The 23807-nt window shown below is 32.9% G+C and overlaps 5 protein-coding genes across 6 annotated transcripts; all 5 read right to left on the bottom strand.

Moving 5' to 3' along the window:
- Nucleotides 1-656: 656 nt before the first annotated feature.
- On the bottom strand, nucleotides 657-1558 carry LOC123689188 (carbonyl reductase [NADPH] 1-like). The gene has a single exon (XM_045628259.1). The coding sequence runs from the start codon at nucleotides 1547-1549 to the stop codon at nucleotides 668-670; it is 882 nt and encodes a 293-aa protein (XP_045484215.1). The 5' UTR covers nucleotides 1550-1558; the 3' UTR covers nucleotides 657-667.
- Nucleotides 1559-3482: 1924 nt separating this feature from the next.
- Nucleotides 3483-4614, bottom strand: LOC111000894 ((+)-neomenthol dehydrogenase-like). The gene has a single exon (XM_022270497.2). The coding sequence runs from the start codon at nucleotides 4466-4468 to the stop codon at nucleotides 3575-3577; it is 894 nt and encodes a 297-aa protein (XP_022126189.2). The 5' UTR covers nucleotides 4469-4614; the 3' UTR covers nucleotides 3483-3574.
- Nucleotides 4547-6064, bottom strand: LOC111000882 (carbonyl reductase [NADPH] 3-like). Its single transcript, XM_022270485.2, has one exon. The coding sequence runs from the start codon at nucleotides 5820-5822 to the stop codon at nucleotides 4941-4943; it is 882 nt and encodes a 293-aa protein (XP_022126177.2). The 5' UTR covers nucleotides 5823-6064; the 3' UTR covers nucleotides 4547-4940.
- A 465-nt stretch (nucleotides 6065-6529) lies between these two features.
- LOC111000883 (carbonyl reductase [NADPH] 1-like) lies at nucleotides 6530-7300 on the bottom strand. Its single transcript, XM_045628357.1, has 2 exons — nucleotides 7023-7300; nucleotides 6530-6691 (listed from the first exon to the last, which is right to left on the bottom strand). The coding sequence occupies exons 1-2, from the start codon at nucleotides 7293-7295 to the stop codon at nucleotides 6620-6622; spliced, it is 345 nt and encodes a 114-aa protein (XP_045484313.1). The 5' UTR covers nucleotides 7296-7300; the 3' UTR covers nucleotides 6530-6619.
- A 6967-nt stretch (nucleotides 7301-14267) lies between these two features.
- Nucleotides 14268-23379, bottom strand: LOC111000892 (solute carrier family 22 member 21). Of its 2 annotated transcripts, XM_045628243.1 has the most exons (7): nucleotides 23271-23377; nucleotides 22925-23144; nucleotides 21988-22189; nucleotides 20932-21187; nucleotides 19670-20293; nucleotides 19104-19285; nucleotides 14268-14469 (listed from the first exon to the last, which is right to left on the bottom strand). In XM_045628243.1, the coding sequence occupies exons 2-7, from the start codon at nucleotides 23083-23085 to the stop codon at nucleotides 14308-14310; spliced, it is 1587 nt and encodes a 528-aa protein (XP_045484199.1). In that variant the 5' UTR covers nucleotides 23086-23144; nucleotides 23271-23377; the 3' UTR covers nucleotides 14268-14307. The 2 variants fall into 2 exon arrangements, with proteins under 2 accessions (XP_045484199.1, XP_022126187.2); XM_022270495.2 differs by having other exon boundaries at nucleotides 22925-23379.
- Between the last annotated feature and the right edge of the window lie 428 nt (nucleotides 23380-23807).

The following is a 23807-nucleotide window of genomic DNA, read 5'->3' as shown; positions in this document are numbered from 1 at the left end:
TACAGCAGTTGAATGAGTCACTACCACAGTTGACATTTCAATTATCATCAAATCCATCCTATCTAGCGTCTAGTTCTTTATTTTCAGGAAAATGAGACTCAAGAAATAATTGGTTCGATACCAATAGATATCGATTCTTTTTATGAATGTTCGAGAGTTATTGTTCTGTATGGTCGTGGTGAATTTTGTTCTTTGTTTTACATTTTATACAATGGTCTGGGAATAAATTGTATTTTATTAAAAAGATTTCTGGAAAAATACAGTTTATATTTTGCTGGTCTGTTGATTTATAACTTTGATCATAATGATTGCATTTTAGTTACCTGTTGATATGTATAATGTGATATGAATATTAACTAAACAGACCTTTCGTTTCTTTAAATGTAGATCCAAAAATGAATGCCTTTATGATTCAATGTTTTTAATAATATTATGTTACCAACCAATTTGATTAGAATAATTTAAATTAATTAGCAATTATAATAAGCTAATTAAGATGTAACAATGTATTGAGGTAGTATATTGTTAAGTTTAAAATAGGTCAAATATTTACATTTGAAATAAGGTGTATTTATAAATACCAACATTATCAATAATTTCTTATTATGAGAATTCAGGAAAATTCTTAGTGCAGGAAGTGAAAACAAACAATTGTATACAAATGTTATTATTTATTAACTTCGTCCAAAGCCTTTTCAAAAGCATCAAACGTATCTACAACGTCTAAAGTAGAATCTGCCCAATCGACTTCAGTTTTATCAAACCAAAAATATTTTCCTTTGACGGACTGATCAATGTCAAGCGCCAAGTATGCGGGAGTAGCACCAGCTTCTATTACAGTCATATCACCACCACCTTTAGTCATGTTGGTTCGCACAAATCCCGGGTTCAGGGAATTTATTGAAATTCCTTTGCTAACCTCATTTTGCTGCACTCTAGTTAAAGCAGACACTGCAACTTTTGAAACTCGGTAAGCCAAAACAGAGTTTTCAAAGAAGTCCTCTTCTTTCAGTGTATTGTTTTTCACGGAATCTAAAAACCAGTTAAGAAATCCATACACATCTCCTAACTTTAAATCTTTATTTGTTAGACGTTGAATCCAGTAGGGATTCTTTATATTTGTAATATGTCCCCAATCACTGGATATATTGATAACTCGAGCATTATCGCGTAAAATTGGGAAGAAGTATTTTTGCATTAATATTATTCCATGAATATTGACGTCTATAATTCTTTTAGCTTCTTCAAATGAGACTTTATAAAAGTCTGAGTCTAGGACGCCAGCATTGTTTATTAAAATATCTAAACCACCATATTTGTTCTTGATATATTCAGCAAAAGTTTTAATGCTTTCTTCATCACTAACGTCAAGTTGATGAAACTTTGGATACAAACCATCATTTTCTAATTTTGCAACTGCTTCTTTACCACGTTGTATGTCTCTTGACGTTAAATAAACAACTCCAACATTTCTTCTACACAACTCTCTTACAATACCAAAACCAATGCCTTGGTTTGATCCGGTTACTAAGGCAATTTTCGATGTCATTTTCACCGTATAACATGTAACACTGACAAAATATAATGTGGTATAAATAATTATAGATAATTGTAAAGTAAATAATATTAAGATAACGCTATCACTAGCAACAAGTGCAGTCCACTTATTACCAATTCAATTATATTATGAAGTCCTGTTACAGAGAATCGGTTATTGGTACATAAATATAAATCTGATTTGACGGTTCTCAAACATACAAAAACTTAACGCTAATATTAACAAGCAATAAAATAAATAGGTAACCGATTGTAACTTCAACGTTTACGTGTGGTACCAATATAAGTAATTTTAATATAATAGTCAGAGGACGCACTATCATCAGTGCATCCACGTAGCAAGAGTAGCAAATGCTACGGGCCCAGCGAATTTACGGGCCCGCACTCAAACATAACCGTAATAAAAATATATTAATTTATATCTTGCCTAATTTCCACTTAAAAATCTAAATAAAACTCGATTACTTAACGATTTAACAAACTATTTACCGTAATTTTCTAATGTTTAATTATAATCGATATATTTAGCATCTTTACCACATCTACCATTCAAGCGGCCAGATTTTTATTTTATAAGAACGTCTTAATCGTCTCACTTTGTTGAATATAAATCATCATTTGCTTAAATAAGTCTGTATTGAAAGTGTGACTCCAAATTTACCAATTTTAAATCCAAAAAAACGTTTGTAATGGTTTTGTTTGATTTAATACCTAAACTTGGGAAGGGCCATAGATAGAATTTGCTACAGGCCCCGCGCTGGCCTAATTCGGCCCTGACTATCATCGATTGCCGCTATTGCCTATTATAATTCATTTTATTTAGAAATTCATTAAATACTTTCATATCTACATAGTCAAATACCAAAGAAGTATTGGCCCAATCTTTCTCGGATTTATCAAACCAAATGTATTTTCCTTTGACTGACTGATCAGCATCTAAAGCTAAAAAAATAGATGCATCAGAAGCTTCTTCGGGCGATAACATACCAGTTCCTTTTGTCATTGGTGTTTTTACAAAACCTGGATGAAGTGAATTTATAGAAATTTCTCTTCCAATATGCCTTTGTTGCACCCGTGTATACGCACACAGAGCCATTTTTGATATTGCATATGGTAAATAAAATTTCCATCTAAAATCTTCCATCCTTAAAGTATTACTTTTTACTGAATTCAAAAACCACATAATAAATTCTTCAATATCGTTCAATGTCAGATCTTCTTTGGATAATTTTTCAACCCAAAATTTATTATTTAGCTGTGATAGATGACCTGTGTCACTACATATATTAATTACTCGAGCATCATTATTCAAGAAACAATGCAAATATTTTTCTATATTGAGAACACCATAGAAATTGACATTAATAACACGCTTTGCGTCTTCATAATCAATCACGGTTAAGTTTTTACAAATCACTGCTGCATTATTAACAAGAATATCAATAGCAATTTTTTCTACTCTTAAATAATCCGCAAATTTCTTTATACTTACTTCATCTGTAATATCAAGTTGATGGAAAACAGTATTATATTTCTCGCGATGTAATTTATCAACCGCATTTAAACCTCGTTTTTCATCACGTGCCGTTAAAAACACTTTTTTAACGCCACGCTTACACAATCCATTTACGATACTATAACCAAGGCCACCATTTGCACCCGTTACTATTGCAACTTTTTGAATCATTTTTAATGACTGCCCTTATAACACAAACAAGACGTGCAGCAAGTCTATTGTAGAACTATTTTATATGTTAAAAATATGATAATATAAACATTCAGTTAATTAAATGCCCTCATAATGTCATTGGCGTCATATGTTTTATTTAATATTAATTATCAAAGAAGATTTCTTGTAGTTGTTTTGTGTGATGTGTAGTTATTGCTCATTTTTACCGTTGGGTTTAAAATCAATAGAATGAATATATAAGTAAAAGAAAAAGGAATATTTTATTAAGATTTTTTGACATTACAAGATAAATACAAAGGAAGTTGAATAACTATAATACTAAAGCTCTTAGTGCATTTCTTTAGCTCTCCGATCCAATAATTCTTTAAATTCGCTTGGATCAATGTAATTTAGGTCTAGTGAAATATTAGTCCAATCTTTTTCGGTTTTGTCAAACCAAACGTATTTGCCTTTGATAGATTGATCAGCATCCAAAGCCAAATAAACGGGAGCATCACTGGCTTGCTCGATAGTCAGCATACCTGTGTCCTTCGTCATCGACGTTTTCACAAAGCCCGGGTGCAACGAATTTATAGAAATTCCTCTCTCAATTTTTTTCTGCTGTATTCTCGTGTAGGCAGACAAAGCGATTTTTGATACTACATACGATAAAAAATAAGGCAACGAAAAGTCTTCTTCTTTCAAAGTATTATTCCTTACCGCGTCTAAAAACCAATCCGTAAAATTTTTGACATTTTCTAACGTTAAGTTATCTTTTGATAGAGTATTAATCCAATATTTATTCTTCAGTTTAGATAAGTGCCCGAGATCACTAGACATGTTGATAACACGTGCGTTATTATTTAACAACGGAAAGATATACTTTTCAATAGTGAGAATGCTATCAAAGTTGACACTGATAACGTTTTTCGCGTCTTCATATGTTGCTCCTGTTACGTTATCACCTGCGACTGCAGCATTATTAAATAAAATATCAATTCCCCTCAACTCTATTTTAACAAAACCAGCGAACCTTATAACACTTTCTTCGTTTGTTATGTCGAGTTGGTGAAAAAAAGGATTGTAACCTTCTCGTTTTAGATTATTAACAGCTTCTAAACCTTTTTTTACATCACGAGACGTAAGATAAACATGACTGACTCCACGTCTACATAACTCTTTCACTATTCCAAAACCAATGCCTTTATTGGCTCCAGTAACAATAGCAACTTTATTTATCATGTTATCGGTACAAAATATGCACACACACTGACAATGCGGAGCAGGCTTGTCTGATTAAATATCAGTAAAACATTGTAATCGCAATATTATGTATATTATTATTAATAGATAAATTATCCGTTCAATATAGTTAAATAACAGATACAATTATATCAAAAGTCCATCCTGCATTGCAAAACATTAAAACAAAGAAACCTTGAAGCATGCAGTGCAGTTACAGATGCAGGTACTAAAATAACAAGTACAACAAATAAACAAGACGATCCACATATATATTTGGTGTAGCTCCACGTTCGCTAGAGATAATCCCTAACCCATACGACTTCTGGAAATAGCTTAATAATGAATGTGAATATATACGCAAATTATATATCAAAAAATATTATATTTTTCCAGACAATATGAGAAGTACTTGTTATAACAATCAAACAAATTATAGTTTAAAAAATCCTTAATGGGTCAATATGAAAAATTAAGAGATTTTTTGCAAAAATTCTTTCATAGTGTGCTCATCCACATAATTTAAAACTAAAGAAGTATCCGTCCAATCTACTTCAGCTTTGTCATACCAAATGTATTTCCCTCTTATAGATGTATCAGCATCTAATGCTAGATATACCGGTGCCTCAGCAGCTTCTTCGATAGTTAAAAGACCAGTTCCTTTTGTCATTGAAGTTTTCACAAAACCTGGGTGCAGTGAATTAATACATATACCCCTTCCAATTTTTCTCTGTTGCACTCTCGTGTACGCTGAAACTGCAATTTTTGAAACAACGTAGGAATAAAGAAAGTTCCATGTAAAATCTTCTTTTTTAAATGTGTTATTTTTAATAGAATCTAAAAACCAACTTATAAAATCTTTTATATCATTTAGCTGTAGATCGTCTCGCGATAGTCTTTCGATCCAGTATTTGTTTTTTAATTTAGAAAGATGACCACTATCACTTGCTATGTTAATAATACGCGCGTCATCATTTAACAACGGATAAATATACTTTTCCATTGTCAGAATGCTATTAAAATTTACATTTATTACGTTTTTAGCGTCATCATATGTCACTTCTGAAAAGGTTTTGCATGCTACCGCTGCGTTATTCACTAAAATATCTATACCTCTTTCTCGGCTTTTTATGAAATATTCAAATTTTTTAATACTTTCTTCGTTTGTTATGTCTAGCTGGTGAAATACTGGATAAAAGCCCTTAGAATTCAGAGTTTTCACAGCTTCAGTGCCTCGTTTCTCATCACGCGCTGTTAAATACACAGTTTTAACACCTCGCTTACATAAAAGCTTTACGATACCAAATCCTATGCCTTGATTAGCTCCTGTAACGACGGCCACCTTATCAATCATGTTCACTATTTTATACGATCGAAACCACTATGATGCCATTTTACGAAATAATGTTAAAGACGTAAAAAAATTAATTGCACTAGTTTTATTAAAGCGTGCTTGATTTTCACATAAAACTAGATATTAATTTATTTTTACTATAGGTAATGATTGCTTGATTGTGATGGTAAAATATTTAAAATGTGATTTTGAATTATTTTCTACTACAGCCACAAATATAGATTGTGAATCCTTTTTAAATTAAGTCTTAAATAATGAAATAGTTTAATTAAAAGAGATCAAAATAAAAAAAAAATAATGCTCATAAAAAGTAATTATCTTAACTAACTTTCAGACAACAAACTTTTTTACAAAAACATATTTGTTTTGTTAATAAATACTGAATATCACTTATAATAATAATAATAGCATTTATTCAGATACATTTTACATTATATATTTTATATACATTTAAACAATTTTCCATTTTAATCCAATTCTGGTGCATCTGTGTGCCCTTTTTTGGCAAAGGCCTCCTCCAAATCCCGCCATTCCTCTCTGCACTTATTTAAATCTCATACTTATCATTTATTTAAATGTTAATACATACTTCTAGATAAATTTTTCAATAAATTCTTTATACATTGCTGAATCAATATAATTTAAGTCTAAGTATATATTTGTCCAATCTTTTTCAGTTTTGTCAAACCAAATATATTTACCCTTAATCGACTGATCAGCATCTAAAGTTAAATAGATAGGAGCATCACTCGCTTCTTCAATAGTTAAATAACCTACTTTTTTTGTCATTAATGTTTTTACGAAGCCTGGGTGCAAGGAATTAATAGATATATCTCTATCAATTTTTTTTTGTTGCACTCGTGTGTACGCTGAAACAGCAACTTTCGATATTACATACGAAAATAGAATACTCCATTCAAAATCTTCTTCTTTCATGGTATTATTTTTAACTGAATCTAGAAACCATTTGGTGAAATCTTGTATATCATTCAATGTTACATCTTCATGAGCCAGTTTTTTAATACAATATTTATTTTTAATTTTAGAAAGATGACCGCACTCACTAGACATGTTTATGACACGCGCTTTGTCTTTTAAAAGTGGAAAAATATACTTTTCAATTGTGAGTATACTATTAAAGTTTGTATTAATGACTACAGTCGCATCCTCGTATGATACTTCCATAATATCTTTACTTACAATTCCTGCGTTGTTAATAAGAATATCAATACCAGCATGACGATTTTTTACAAAATCTGCGAAATTCTTAACAGTTTCTCCGTCGGTTACATCAAGTTGGTGAAATATGGGATGGTATCCTTCAGCTTCTAGGGCTTTTACAGATCCTCTGCCTTTTGTTTCATCACGTGCCGTGAGATACACAACTTTAACACCACGTTTACATAACTGGTTTACTATGCCATAACCTATTCCCTTATTGGCACCAGTAACTACTGCAACTTTGTCAATCATGTTTAAAACAACGATACTATTTAATTATACCTTCGGTTAAATACATTTAAGATAATGATAAATAAACATTTATCGTATTAGTTAAGTTAAAGTCCATCCAGTCAGTAAATGTTCCGTTAATAATATTTTAACCTAATAATTAAATTCAAATATTACATTTACAAGATTGTAAATATTTGCAAGTATACAGAGTAATTTCAGTGCATTTACCTACAACTCAAAAAATATTATCTTTTAGGCCCCCCACTGAGTGAAGATTTCTTTTATCAATTTGTGTTAAATTTGGAAAAAATATTCTTAAATTGTTGTTGTTAAAGTTAAAAATTGTTCAAAAGTTTCAGTTAAAAATAAAATTTTTAATAATTTCTTTGAAGAATGAACATAATTTTCACGTTTGTTTTTGCCGCATCATGTGAGAGCGATTTGTCTTCTTCGTGAATAAAAATATTAAATTCTTATAAAATGTAAGATTCTAAAATCGTACTAGGAACTAGTATGCGATGTTGGACAGTAAACTCTTGTCCTCTGTCGCCCTTTACATTATCAAATCTTATTTAAATAAGTTTATCATCATTGGGTCATAAACATCCCGATTATATAAGTACATATCATTTTTGTTCAAAAGCCATTTTTAGGTTATTTTTATTTCAAGTCATGCGTTATTGTCGTCCATATTGCGAAAAAAATATCAATGAAACGATTACTTTTTGACAGTTCAGTGACAGTAGCATAACATAATAAATCTATATATCCTGCTCTCGTCATGCTTCGGTCACCGTTGTGGGTGTTTTATCAATGTTATCAGTTAAGATAAACACATTTTTAAATTCAATCAAGTTACTTAAGCAAAATTAGTTATGACATTTGATTCCCTTTGACATACTATACTTGATACTTGACACAAAATAAGTACTTATTTTGATCTAAATCGCTTTCTTGTTGCTTTGCCTTTCAATTCTAAAAGGCTATACAAAAACGAAGTTAAGTATATCTAAAGAGTATTTCAAAGGCAGAATTGAAATACAAAGTCAAGCACGCCTCAAAATTGATAGAAGGTAAAGGGTTGACAAGATTACATCAAGGGCCTTGGAGGCCTGTTTGCTCGAATTTCAGGCAATACCTATCAGGTCCATCGGCAAGTTTGCGATACAAATTTTTACGTAGCCCTCAAAGGGTCTCGATAGCGATACCATCTTTTTAACCTTTTATGATTCAAATAGTAAACGGCATCACAAATACAAAGTCAAAGGAAATAAATTTTCTTTGGTTTCCCGTTAGTAAGGTTTGATAGATCGAATTATTTTCACAGGCGGTACAATTTTAGGGTTAGTGGAAAAATCTATTAAAACAATAAAATTTCTATATGACTTGAATCAAGTATTTAGTGTTATTTAAAATAATCCTTGTTACAAGTAACGTCGATAATAATATAAGTTTTTTTTAGAATTTATTAAGACCTCAATATAAATAACATATTTTGAATTTTGGTTACAAATTTACACCTAAAGCTACTTAACAACCATGTCTGGTCTTCAGAAATTTGGATTAAATTGAACTCTGATGGGGCAGTCGAAACCGTCCTAAAACCTTTTATTGATTCCCGTCGCAAAGTTTTTTTAAGTAAAGTACATGAAGTACCTATACAATGGAAAAAGTGCATAGATAGCATGGTACTAATACACCTGAAAATGGTACATGTACTTTGATAAAATGAATATATTCCATTTAAAAAAAACTACTTTTTGTTCCTCCCATACAAAACACTTATTTAATACGTGTATTTCTTAATAATTAAGATTAACAATAAAAATAATAGTCATGCTGTTGATATATTTTTACTTGCTGATTTATATAAAACATAAACATGAGGCCGTATTTGGAACTAAAAACGGAGGCACTCATGACATATACTTTAGAGTATTCGTTCAGTAACATATGTGCGGAAAGCTCTTTGGAGCAGTGTGACCTCACCGGGTGCTATCAGTCGCTTTTTCTATTAGAAATCGCACCACATAGATCTCGCGCAATCTAGAAACATTAATAGATAGTGAAACGGAAGTCTGTATATTTAATATATATATTATATATCTATACGAGAACAAATTGAAATTAATCCAGGCGTATAGTAGGATAATGTTTAATCTAAAATATGTATGCAATTATTGGGAATCCGATATTTTCATGGCCAGCCAGATGATAATTTTCGTAATACGCACCAAATACGCATAAACGGCGTATCATGTGTAATTCATTACTGAAATGAATTCAAAATTAATGAATAGCAACTTATTCAAGTGTATTAAAATATGTATTAACATTTTGCTTTACAACAGTTGGAATATTGTATTTACAGCTAATAGGACTATGTATTTGGATCACTGTATATTGATGAGTGCTTTCTGAATTCGAGAGAAATTCCCATCATACGTACTAAATAAGCGCAAGTGTTGTTAGCTTACGTGCTTTCTTTTTCACGTTTTTGGGTTAGATTCGCGTCAATAATGTTTCAATCCCAAAGGCACAAAACGATTGCCTTTTCTATAAAGATGGACTTGTATTAGTTAGCCAATTACACTTCGCTATCGCAATCTATCTAGTGTTTCCCGCGTCCAATTGCGAATCCCTATTGTTTCGAGGTCCTTGACAACTCCATCCCACTAATCCCATCTCGGTCTACCGGGTTTTCTTTTGCTACCGGGTTGTAAGTTTAGTCAGGACTTTGGGGTTTTGTATTCTGTGGGCGAACTGTGTTCGCCACTTGAGCCTGTTGCACTTTATGAATTGGACGATGTTGGCGTCGTCTAGGATGTTATTTTCAGGATTTATTTAAGTAACAAATTTCACTTTGAATATTGAGGAAAATTCAGACCTTAGACACTTATTGCCCTGATAAAGCGACACAATTTGAATAAATCTATAAAAGATACTATGAATATATGATAAACTAATTTCTATAGTATAATACAAATGAATCTAATTAAGTATGAATAAGAATTGAACATTACTCAGTAATTCAATTTACCCTCACTCAATGACTATTGTAAATGACATGATTAAACATTGATTAAGTCATAATGGATGTAACAAGGTCCTCTTTGGTTATTTAACGAAAATTGGGGTTTTTTCAAAAGGGTTTACGGGTAATTGGCGAGGAAAATGAAAAGGTTTCTTTAAAATGCGAGAAATCCGCCCGAATAGCCTTTTCTGTCATACCCACGCGAAGTCTCTAGATCTTTTCAAATTTTACTAAAAAAGAAATGAGACTGTTTTTATTTAAGTACATAGGTACTTTTATAGCAAAGGCGTACCTACTTCGGTGCTTTTATGAAAAATATTTTCGTAGCTTTGTTTAAATAAACAGATTTTTGATTGGTCTTCTACATCTATACGTAGTTAATATATTAAAGTTGGCAGCAGTTTGACCTTCCAACGCAACCAAATTACTACCGAGAATTGAAGCCTAGAATCATACCAATTATTATATCGCTTTAATAAGGTGTTTGATTTGTGCATTTAAAATTATTTATAATATTTCACGGATATTCGTAACGCATTTACTATAACCTAGTTTAAAATTAAATCACTTTATTTGCATTGTTGTTTAACTTTAAAATACTATTATCAATTTATACATAATAAATAATTTTAATTGTTTTCTACATAATTACAATCGTATTACCAATAAATTAAAACACAAAATTTTTCCCAAAAAGCTGATCACATACGTGCCTAATAGAAATGAAACAGATACAAATATGATGTGGCCCACAACTAAAAACTGCAAAGTTTTTTTTCTGACAATTATATGGATACTAGCGACCTGCCCCGGCTTCGCACGGGTGCAATGCTGATACTAAACTGACACTACAGAAAATCTGTGAACGTTGTATATAAAAATGTGGGTTATCCATAAGAGATAGACATATACCATCATGGACTTTTCTGTAGACCTTTTCAATGTGTACAATACTTAGTACATTATTTTGATAAAACTCGTAGGGTTCAGCCTGCGTTTGCAATGTAAGCGGAAAAAATGTAATTATTTACGACATCACGAGGTTTCTAAAACCTCAAAAATAACAGTACTTCTCCACCATTTAATGGATCTTATTATACATATAAACCTTCCTCTTGAATCACTGTATCTATTAAAAAAAACCGCATCAAAATCCGTTGCGTAGTTTCAAAGATTTAAACATACAAAGGGACATAGGGACAGAGAAAGCGACTTTGTTTTATAATATGTAGTGAAGACAATTTTCCGCAGCTCAGAAAGATCGCAAGTTGATTTGTGCGTTTGGAATTAATTATAAATTCGAACAGTTCTCTTTATTGATGAGAGTCAATCAACGCATAACTTGGAAAATAATTTACGTATATAAAAGATATAATTACCGATGGATTAGTTTCCCAAATTTCAACTCAAATGTCTATTTATTTATTTATTTATTGGGAAACCAAACATTGTCTCATTGATTACGGTGTCGTCGATTGAGTACGGATCGAAAAATGCAACAAAGGTTTACCTTCGTTTATTTTCGTTTATCTTATTTTATATACAACGTTCACAGATTTTCTGTAGTGTATTTAATATCAGCATTGCACCCGTGCCAAGCCGGGGCGGGTCGCTAGTATTTTTATAAATCACAACCCACAACCCTTTTTTATCTTTGTTAAATTGGTATATTTCTTCACAAACAACAGGGATTAAATAATATTCTTATACAAACGCTTAAGGGAAAAAATACATGCTTACTCGTCTTAAAAGTCTGTTCTTAGTGACGTCTGTTTTCTTCTTTTTCTTAGTGTCCTGTACTTAACATTGTATCACATACCGGCACCATCTACTTAAAATATTGATTTGCGCAGATTCATGCTACGTATCAGAGATGGCGCTGTATGTGAAAAAAGATTTTCCCGTTTTTCTGTTGAAATACTTCCTGAATTTTAATAAATATTCACGGAGCCCGAGACCTTTCCAACGAATGCAAAACCGTAGAAATCGGTTCGTGCGTTCTGAAGTTATAGCGTCAGGAAGGAAAACCCGACTTATTTTTATATAGTAGATTAAACCTTCCGATTCACTTTATTCATGTTATAAAGATTTCTTAAGAAAATTCTCGGGTTTTAATTAAGTAACAACAAAGCAGAATAAGTGTTTTGTGGTCTTTAGCGTATGGATGTTTCGTATTAACAACTTTTTATTTAGTTAAACGTTAACAAACACTGTCGCAATAGTTTGGGCCCTTATCAATTTAGAGATACAAACAGACCCGCATCGGGTTAGTGGGCACTAAAGGGCAAATATGGATCACTTTGTGCTTTCAGATTCAATATTTAAAAATTGGTCAACAACTTACACTGACTTTATTACCAAGGCACTCTTCGTTATTAGACGCTTTTAATCAGCGCCATCTATTCATGATTAATACAATTATTAAGACTTAAAAAAACTGTACGTGTTTTACGTGTTAAAAAACTGGAGAGTAATTAAATGGTACATATATTAATTTAATTTATCTCACAGCGGTACTTATTTTGAGAAAAAAATTGGGATTAAAGACGTCGTAGGCTTTGTTTCACATGTTTAACTTACAGCACGTAATTATGAGTATATAAGAATGTAATGTTGGTCTATCCCAACGTGAGGCCTATGCCCGGGGTAATTTGTATGTTGAGGGCTGTTAAAAGTTTTATTTCATTATTAGGAAATACAATTTAAGTTTATCATTATAAGTTTTTCTTACTGTGTATTGATAAAAAAATCCTAGTAAGGAAAAAATATGATGTTTCTTTAATTTACAAAAAACTTGACACACACATACACCACATAATAAGTACATAGAAATGTTTGTGCATTTCTATGTACTTCGTAGTTAAATAACGACGTCTGGTTTATTTATATAACACCGAGACTTTCCTCAAACTCTCCGCAAAACCGGATTATCAAGCTTTTTTAAACAAATTATTCAAAAATATCTAAACGCCAAACTCAATACAAAAGATTTGGGCATAATTGAGTAACGTTGGATATCGGTTTACTTTTCGCATGTAATTTAATTTCAGTGTTGGCGTCGTATGAATTTCGTTAGAGGGTTTTCAAACCGGCTGTCGATAGCCCCAAAAATAATAATACTTTTATTTTATTCAGTTTTGAATTGAATTGTGGAGTATACTATCGAGAACTGTACGATTGATGAATATCGCTTTCATGGATGTATTGAGAATACAACATTTTGGCTATGCAAATGTGTATTCTATATTGTATTTGCTTTGTTCACTGATGTAGATATATTATTTATACACTGTTGTATTTTACTTTATACACTGTTGAAGTGGAAGGAATGTAAATTAAAAGACGAAGGATGACATTACGTTTTATTGTGATTGGACGAGCGAGAACACGTCAAGTCAAATGTAGTCGCTACAATCTACGCCTAAATATAGAGGGAATCAAGATGTCCTAGGGGGGTTTTGGGAGGTACATGTATTTTGGGGGATATTTAAACGCGCGATTCTATTCAATTTATACTAAACCTAGAATCCAACAAACAAAATAAACGAAATACATATAACCTCCAAGATATTACTGAAATACTAAAAGCTATAAAAATTAAAATTTATACAATTTGAACGAATTTTTGATTTATATTTGAAATTAAACGTTTGACCTCCAATAGTGCATAACAACATTAGAGATTTTTAATCGATATTTAGGGGTATTTGATGCTGGTTCTAGAGAAAACATTCTGTAAGAGTCACTGGTGTTACAGTAGAGATACAGTCGACCAATCACTAAACGGAACCCGCCATCGTTTTGTATTTTGTTTCGTTTCCACCGGACATAATATATTACAAACATTCAACATTTTGATGTCTGTCTGTCTATTCCACATATAACTTCTACAATTACATAAAGATATAATAAAATACTATCATAATGTATGATAGTATTTTATTATATCTGTATACATTTTTCATGTCTTTTAATTTCATAAACTTTTACCTTTTTTTATAATTTAGAAGTCTTTTTTATTTGAGCAATCTTCTTGGCTTCTATTACACTGTCTGGAAGAGTTACATGATCTGTTTCCGGTATAGTAAGCGATAGTAGACTAGCAAGCAACGCAAGGCTGCCGAAGATTATAGTGGGTAAATTGTCGTAATATAGTGCCTGAAAAAGAAAACATGTATTTAACATGTATTTCATCCGCCCTAAAATGTCATTAAAATATAGATATTACAAGCTACCCGCGCGAACTTCTCCTAAATGCCTGACTATTAGTACACAGCAACATGTTACATTTTGCTATTTTATATATTATATAATATATATTTAGCTATTTTATTTTTATGTATCTTAATATATAATAAGCTGTAAAAAGTCAAGTGACGTGTAGCAGTAGGGTATACTGGACTAAACTGGTTTTCAGGCTATATAAGCACGGCGCGCTGTATGGTCGGGCGCACTTCTTCGACGCTCGCACTAGATATAGGACGTTACTATTGTTGTTGAATTTGTGGTTAATTTCGTGTAATTTAATTTGGTTATTTTTAGTAATTTTATTTGTTAATTTCTTACTTCAGTAGTGGGATTCGTTCTCATTTCTGATTAGTTTAAATTAACGCCCACGTAGTTTTATTTTAGTCAGTTTGAAACGCGAGTGATATACGTTTAATAAAAATAATGGAGGGTAGGCGGTGAACACGTAAAAAAAAGACGGTGTGCCCGTCTCTGGGCTTGAAGAAACGTTACAGTCGATATTAAACCGTCAACCGACGCAAGCGACTGAGCTATGTCCACCAGTGGTGTCACCACAACTGTGCTCAGCAACACCACCGCGAGGGGGTCGGCCCTTTGCACCGACATGCGCAACACCATCGGATTTGCTGCGTTCTTCCTTAAGCGACACTCGTTACCACCTGGTACTGACGGTTCGCACAATGGTACTGAGAACGCTCCGGTGCCAAGTTCAAGCAGCGCATGCGAGTCAAGCACTGATCTGGTACTTAATCAGGTGACCGACAAACTAGTAAGTGCGTTGAGCACAATTCTGGTAAGATCTAACTCCATTTATATTTCTAATTTTGACCCGTCTTTCAAATATTTCGATATATGATGTGAGGAGGAAGACTGCGCGGTTGTCTAATTATTGGGATGACCGTGAGTGTGTATCTCTGATTGGATATTGTTTGAAAGGGGATGCTAAAGTGTGGCGAAATGAGTGGCTTAGTAATGATCATAGTTGAGAGAATTTAAATAGCTTTTTCCGTAGCGAGTAGACTTAGCAAATATTTTATTCGACGTAATGACAACAGACTCTGATAGTTATCTCACGTATTGCGTGTTGTACGAGGAATGAGTGAAGAGTTAATTGTCGCAGTAGTTATTTGGGGTATTAAGGACCCACAAGTTCGCGCCGCCGCGACTAGTGCTAATTTATCATCGGTAGGCTTAGATAAATTCCTTTCATTATATACCAAGCCCCTAGAACCGCGCTCTATAATACAAAATCACGTTAAAAGGACAAATGTTTTCAAGAGGAAGGTGATTGGGTTCTTAAAGGCAAGGTGTTTTTATAGCGTAGGCGACTACCTAGATCATAGATTTGAAATTAACGCGGGGAACATCACTTCAGATGTTATTAAATACAAGAAAAATAAGCCTAACGTTTAAATCGTTGTATTTTTTGGATAGGATTTTTTACAAATATTGGTGTCTAACTAGCTCTACGCTGTCATTTTTCTAAATGTGTTTTTCTAAATGTGGGATTTGATAACTAGTCTTATTATTCAATAGATCAAATAAATAAAATATAAGATGACATTTGCATGCCTATTCATATGTGGCGGATTTTTGTAATTTATGTAACTAAAATTTGCGAAATAATTCCCGAAAACGAGATAATTTTCAGTCTAATATTAACTGTTTTTCATCTGGGGAAATTGGTCATATACAAATTTTGTGTCCTAAAAAAAAACTAAGTATGAAACTGCACCAGAGACCCAATCTACAAACAATTCAAGTTTAGAAAAAGGCAGTTTTCTAATATCAAAATTATTTGCACATTTTGTAAGAAGGTAGGACATAAAACGGAGGACTGTTTTGTTCGATAGCGTTCCGAGTCGAGCGGTAGGCTAAATTAGTTATAATTTACCGCCCTTATGAAATGTCGTATGATGAAAAATTACGCGTTAGAGATATCATAAAAGATGTGTTGAATCAATAAATAATTAGAGATAGAGATTTGTAAAAAAAAAGCGATTCAGATAGGCTTTGTGTCGACTTTAAACTTAAAACTCAAAGACAGTTGGAATACCCGCTTCCGTTAATTGAGGACCATATTGATTGGCTAGATAAAGCTACCTATTATATTTGCCTTGATATGGCTACTGGCTTTCACCAGATAAAATTAAATAAAAAACATCGACACCACTCCGAGATTCGTAACACCTGAGGGTCACTATGAGTACATAAAGATGCCATAAGAATTAGGCAATGCACAGGTTGTATATCAACGAATTATATCAAATACGTTACGATTTTACATAGATTCAGGCAGAGCCCTTGTGTGTTGTAATTGTGTATATGACGTATTTTTACCTAGTAAAACAATAGAAGAGGGTTTAGGTACATTACATGATGTGTCAGAGATGGGGGTAAGGGTAAGGGTAAGACAGGCTTTTCCATTAATTTAAAAAAAAATGTAACTTTCAGACTACGGAGATCGAGTATCTATGCCGAGTCATTAGCAATGGTCAAGATATGAAGACATCGTGCATTGCGAGGTTGACTCGCAAGGGTGTGCATTTCAATGGCGGCGATTTTGCATTTGTGCCAAGCTGTTGGTAAGCTAGACTCCTGTATGCGCGGACCATATGTGGTTTTAGCGACGTTGTCGCAGGACAGATATGAACTAAAATTAGTCGCTGGTTCTTATGGTAAAGCTGCCGCGGAATACATGTTGCCCTGGCGCGGGGAATGGACCCCTGATGTGTGTGCCGCATTCTTTGAGAGTAAGTAATTTTTACTTGCCTTTTCAAAACTTATGTATGTTGATAAATGTTTGTGAGAACTGTAATTTTATTAGGACTGCTTATCATATAGGTAGTACCTATTTTGGTAAAGACCTGCGGGAGTCTTGTGTGATAGTAATGGAGTCGCTCTTACTATCAATGGCAATGGATTCGCTCTTGCTTAGTGTGATGTACAGTAATGGAGTCGCTCTTACTGTTAAAGCAATGGAGTCGCTCTTGCTTAGTGTGATGTACAGTAATGGAGTCGCTCTTACTGTTGATAGCAATGGAGACGCTCTTGCTATGTAAAAAAAAAAAAAAAAATGAACTAATGTTGTGTCGAGAGTAATGGATGCGCTCTTACTTTCGATGAAGTTATGTTAATTTAACGTTATAATAACAAAAATCATGTAATTTTTAGGTGGCGCTGATGATGACGATAGTCCTTCACCACAACCACCGCACGTGATACAAGAGTCATCAGCAGGTCAAGTTTCAACATGCCAACCTGCCTATCATCACACGGGCGAGGACGCACCGTCGTCAGGAGAGGCCGAATAAGCTGTAAAAAGTCAAGTGACGTGTAGCAGTAGGGTATACTGGACTAAACTGGTTTTCAGGCTATATAAGCACGGCGCGCTGTATGGTCGGGCGCACTTCTTCGACGCTCGCACTAGATATAGGACGTTACTATTGTTGTTGAATTTGTGGTTAATTTCGTGTAATTTAATTTGGTTATTTTTAGTAATTTTATTTGTTAATTTCTTACTATATATATTTCTTGTGTGCGTGTGTATGTGACTGAACTCCTCCTAAACGACTGGACCGATTTAGACGAAATTTTTTGTGTGTGTTCAAGGGGATCTGGGAATGGTTTAGATTCACAATTTTGTCCGCTGGACAATGTTTTAGTAATTAATTTTCAATTTATTAGTTGTTGTTGATTTTGGAATGTTTGACATTGGATCCGGCAGACGGCGCTACCATCGCAGTGTCAAATTTTAAATAATATTCGAATTTTAATTTTAGTCTGTCCCGAAATTTAAAAAAAGTTTTGTTATCATTGTGTTATATCGTGTGTGACCATGTGCTGGATCGTTAGATATTGTCATAACATTTGAATAATAATTTTCATCAAAATGGCTTATTAAAAATTGAAATTTTGAAATTAAAGACGTGTAGACAGGACAACGTCTGTCGGATCCGCTAGTATATATATATATATATTTCATTTGCTATCCTAGTGACATACTTCAAAGTCCTTAAGTATCAAAAAAATAGGGGTTAATTGTAGAGCAGTGAAAATTAAGGTTTGTATGTATTTTTATATGTTATATCATAAAAAAATATAAACAAAAATTTCGTCAAAATATATTTAAAAAACATCTTGAGGTGGACGCTCTATATCGCTTAGGGGTATGCAAAATAGATAGTAGCCGATTCTCAGACCTACTGAATTGCAAATAAATGCATATAAATCGGTCAAGAAATCTCGGAAGAGTATGGTAAACATGGGGCAGGAGGCTCACCTATGTCAAGTGCTACCGCCGCTCATGGACACTCTCAATTCCATAGGGCTCGCCACTGCGTTGCCGACCTTTTAAGAATTGATACGTTCTTTGTTTGTTTTATAGAAATTTTATAGGAAATAAAGTCAAATTCTTCTGTACCTACCTAAACGTGTGGTCACGTTGATTTTTTGTGAACATGGCTTTACCTCGTGATGTTTTCTTTCACAGTACTTAGAAGAGATAAAAAGTGACTGATTTTTCTCCGAAAAAAACTACTTACAAGTAATGGAGACAAAGGCGCCATTGTTGCCCCCGCTCTTCCTGTGGTGGAACATATAGCAAGAAGTGATTGTCTCGCATTCGTTGGGAAGATCTCAGAGGCCGTGACATATACGGTGCTATATGCTACTGTTATTGCGAATTTTCCGGCTAAATAGATGAACAACGACCAAAGAGAATCACCTGAAAAATAGGTTTAGTGGCGAGTTTTTTTTCTGTATTGTGGTTTTACTGTTCAAAACACGGGATTTTATTGCTTTTCAATGCTCAATGAAAATATAAAATTTAAAGATTATATCAGAACTTCTTTTGCGGAAAAGTTTTCAAACTATTTGATCTACTTAGTTACTTATTTTTTTCGAATTATTTAGAAAATTACAAGTCAATTCATGATCTTTCCTTATTCGAAAGATAGTAATATGTAATCGCATATTACGTACATTGTTAGCAATATTAAGTCTTGGTACTTAAAGTTATGTTAAGCATACATATGAGGATGCTTGCCGTAAACTAACACTTCAAAGTGTGCGTACTTTAGAACTCATTGTACGTATAATATTAACTTACGTGCTATCAACGTGAGACCAATACAGAAGATCCCTCCTAAGGCATACATTGTCACCAACACCCGTTTTCTTCCAAACCTAGTTAAAACTACATAGCAAAAAATATTCGCCGGTATCTCTATAAAGGCCACAAACGTATAGTTCAAATATTTATTTCCAGCCAACGATACGGAATTAATCGATAGGCCGTAATACGCAAAAGAGCAGGTGATCCACAGATAACAGCATAGCACAAGTCTTAACAACATTGTTCTAGATTTCACTACCTTTGTGAAGACAGTTCCAAATTTCATTTCATCTATACTTGATTCGTCGTACTTTGCAGTTGCTTTTAATGATGACAGTAAATGCTCTGGTATTTTTACTTTGTTCATCTTCTCTGCCTTTTTTAAGATAGTCAATGCTTCTTCACATCGTCCTTTGCTGAGAAGCCATCGCGGGCTTTCGTTTAGAATAAATAGGTACGATAAAACTAAAATAGCCGGTGCGTATACGATTCTCAACATTAGTCGCCAATTCTGCAAGGCCCATGCAAGTAGCGAGAGGGACATTGAACCAAGAATGAATGCGAAGTTCATCAGTGTGTTACCAAAGACTCTGCCATCGGGACGCACTAGCTCCATACCTATAAGTATACTTTAAGGATTATCAATTGCAATAGTTTAATATATATAATATATATTACGAAAAGGGGGGGTTCCCTTACGCTAAATATTGATGAACGTCTGCCAAAAACCGATCGTCGGATTATTATAGGCATCTGTCAATATAAGCTATCCATGGTAGGTAGGATCGGTGTATGTGTTTTTTTTTTTTTTTTTATAGAACAGGGGGCAAACGGGCAGGAGGCTCACCTGATGTTAAGTGATACCGCCGCTATTTATAAAAATGGCAGTTCAACTGTGCCAATTTCCTATCTGAATATTTTAACTTACACCAGTTTTTTAAATATTTAAAAAGCTATTTGATATGTTTTAATATTATATGTACGGTTTTATTCACATTATTTGGTTTATATTTATTATCAAATATTAATGTAAAGAGCGAAGATTCTATTCGTCTCCAAAAATTGGATTGTCTTTATAGGGTTTGATTATTGGGATGTAGATCTCCTATCTACATCTGATCTCAGATTTATTTCAATCTGAGATTGTGAATTAATTATTGGGTTCGGACGTTAAGCGTTCTTCATACCTAATAATTGGTTTCTCCCCTCTAAATTTTTAAAATAAAAGATATTGTCAAATGCTTCTAAAATCGTACCAAAGACAAAAGCTGTGCTATACGTCGCTGCTCCTGTTGCGGTCTCCAAAAACTCAAAAACGATCAGCATTTCGTAACTATTCGAGAAAGATCGTAAAGTTCCAAATATGGCATACATAGCAGAAGCAACGGCCATGGCTTTTACTCTTCCATATTTATCAGAAAGTACTCCGGTTAGTGGTAATGCTATAAGAAAACCTGCGCAGTACATTGTACCTATTAGTGTCCTCTTCCAATCTTGACAGCCGAGGTTGAACTGGAATTAGAAATAACAAGTAAGCCCATGATGGTCCCAAGACGTTATAAAAAGCGAAATTGTTTAAAAGATCACCACTTTCTATTAAGGTATAAATAACATTTCTGTACGTGAAAACAATTTTTTACGGTCTGCTCCTTTAGCGCGGATGACAAGCTTCATCATGAACATTAGTACAAATCCTTAAACACCCGTTCCAAGAATCAACTGTGTAATCAATAATGTAATTTTTAAGCATTAAATTCTTAACCCTTAGGTCGCTCTGACTGGTGTGACCAATGTGTTCTTTCTAGTGTACAAGTAACACTTGGTCGCACGATGAAGTAGTCAGATCCAAAAAATGTATCATCATCAAGGACAGGTTTCTTGCATCGGCTATCTATCGTCGTGAGCGTCATTGTTTCCATTGGTTTATTACGTTTTTCGTGCAGTTTTAATGGTTATATTAATATAGTGTAAATGTCACTGACCTTAGTATATATGTTAATTATATAAATATATTTGACGTCCTGGTGGACAGAAAAACCGTGTCCTGTTAAGTAATAATAAATTATGTTTTGTCTTCTTGTTAAATATTTTTATCAATGAAACAGACGCCAAAACAAAAATACGTAGCCATGCCCAATTAGGATATTGAGTAAATTAGTTTTATTTGAGAAAATGTTTCTTTTTTTAAAATAAAAGTGATGAAAGAGGATTCAATTTACCTAATCTTTTCTATAAAGAGAAAAATACAAATACGTACTCCTTAAGACGTTTCAAGTAAAAACCATAACAATTCTAGTTAGTAGATAACTTACATCTTTGACTACTGAATCTTCACTGCTGTAGATATATTCTTTACAGTTGGAAATTGAGAACTGATCGAAGGACATTTGATCGCATGTGTCACTTTCATTAAAGTAATCATATCTTCTGCATTTGTCAAACTTGTTATTATGTTTGGGTATAGCGTACTCTATCCAAGTTGTGTTTTCATTTTCACATTCGGGTATGGCACATCTGAAAATATTCGATATTATTTTAGAAGTCTCGATTTAATTTGTTTTAAAAATATTTAAAATACTCTTAAAATTTTATTTTTCTATCAATTAATAAACATTTCATATTATTAACGTTATATTTCATTTAATTTTAATTTCAATTCCTAAAACCACATCTAAATTTTAATTGAATATAACCACACAAAAACGATTCTTATTATTACATAAGAATTTGTTTGTTTACCTGACCCGGCTGACTTCGTTCTGCCTAACATTCTAATATTGTTTTACTCTTAGATAAACTTCATTAAGGATTTAATTAAGGTAATAACATTAATACAACTTTTTTTGCAGTACAGAAATGTTGTACTGCTTGCCGTTGCGAAAGAAGAATAGCAGTTTTACACATTATACCTCTTCTCTCTAGCGCCAATATTGTGATTAGAAACACATGTCTTCATCGAGATTAAAGCCTGATTATGCATCTCCTCATTCACCCCAAGAACGGAATCTCTTAAACTGGCACGAATTCTTTTTAAAATATCTGTCAATTCGGAGAGGAGAAGAGTCCACCAAAGAAGACATAACTAAAATCGGTCTAGCCGATCTTGAGTTATCAGTGGTGTCACTAAGACGACTTTGTTTTATATATTTAGATAAATAAAAAGATAGAGAGTCTTAACGTCAACACATTTATATGAACGTGTTAACCGAACAAAATGCGTCATCGTAGTAAATAAATATCAATTATTACCTATAGTTAATATCCATAGCCTCAAAGTTAAACACAGATCCATATATACCAGCCAAGTAACATGGAAACAGCAGGAAGGCATAATTCACAACAGTGTATTTTCCGAAAGGCCCTAGAATCCTCCAGACTTCATCTAAATTGGAACCAGCTCCTTCTGCCATTTGTTCAAACCTCGGTTGTTCCGTGTTATATTTGTTTTATAATGTTTCCTTTTATGATACTAGAAGGTAGGAATAGTAGTAAGTAGGATATTTAATAACTAAAAACACAAACACTTTTTCCTGTTTCACACATTTGTTTTATGAAATTGAGCTCTAAGAACAATTATTTAAATTAAATATAATACCGTGGCGAATACAGACTTATTTCAGTAACCTTAGATAAGCTACAAGATCAAGAAGTACGAAGTCTTTGTTCAAAAAAGATAAAATAGTAACTACCTAGTTGCTAGGACTTAACAAGATCAAAGATAATGATATACTACTTGTTACGTATCTCTATCAGTTGCTTTTATCTTAAATTGAATAATACGAAAATCCCGTTACCAGAACGTCTATAGATATATATATAGATAAACAACTGTGTAAATAAATAGTCTTTTTGTTCGGTTTGAGCCCGATATCGTTTTTGAAAAGTTAAATCATTAATACAAAATAATCTATATAAACTATGTTTATAAAACTACATGTAATACAAACTTACGTATATAAACATAACAGCTTAGAGGCTTGCCCAGGTGGAATAAGTATATGAAGTACGATTCATCAGTAACTAAGTGACGATATTTGGTAGTGGGGTGATTAATTTAAAAAAATGTTTAAACGGCTATCTAGCACCTTACTCGCCTTGTTAATAATAATTATTATTTTTAAATGAAAACTAG

This window comes from Pieris rapae, chromosome 5 (genome assembly GCF_905147795.1).
Source record: "Pieris rapae chromosome 5, ilPieRapa1.1, whole genome shotgun sequence".
Lineage (NCBI taxonomy): Eukaryota > Metazoa > Arthropoda > Insecta > Lepidoptera > Pieridae > Pieris > Pieris rapae.
The sequence above is the reverse complement of the archived record's forward strand: the minus strand, read 5'-3'. Positions and strand labels throughout refer to the sequence as shown.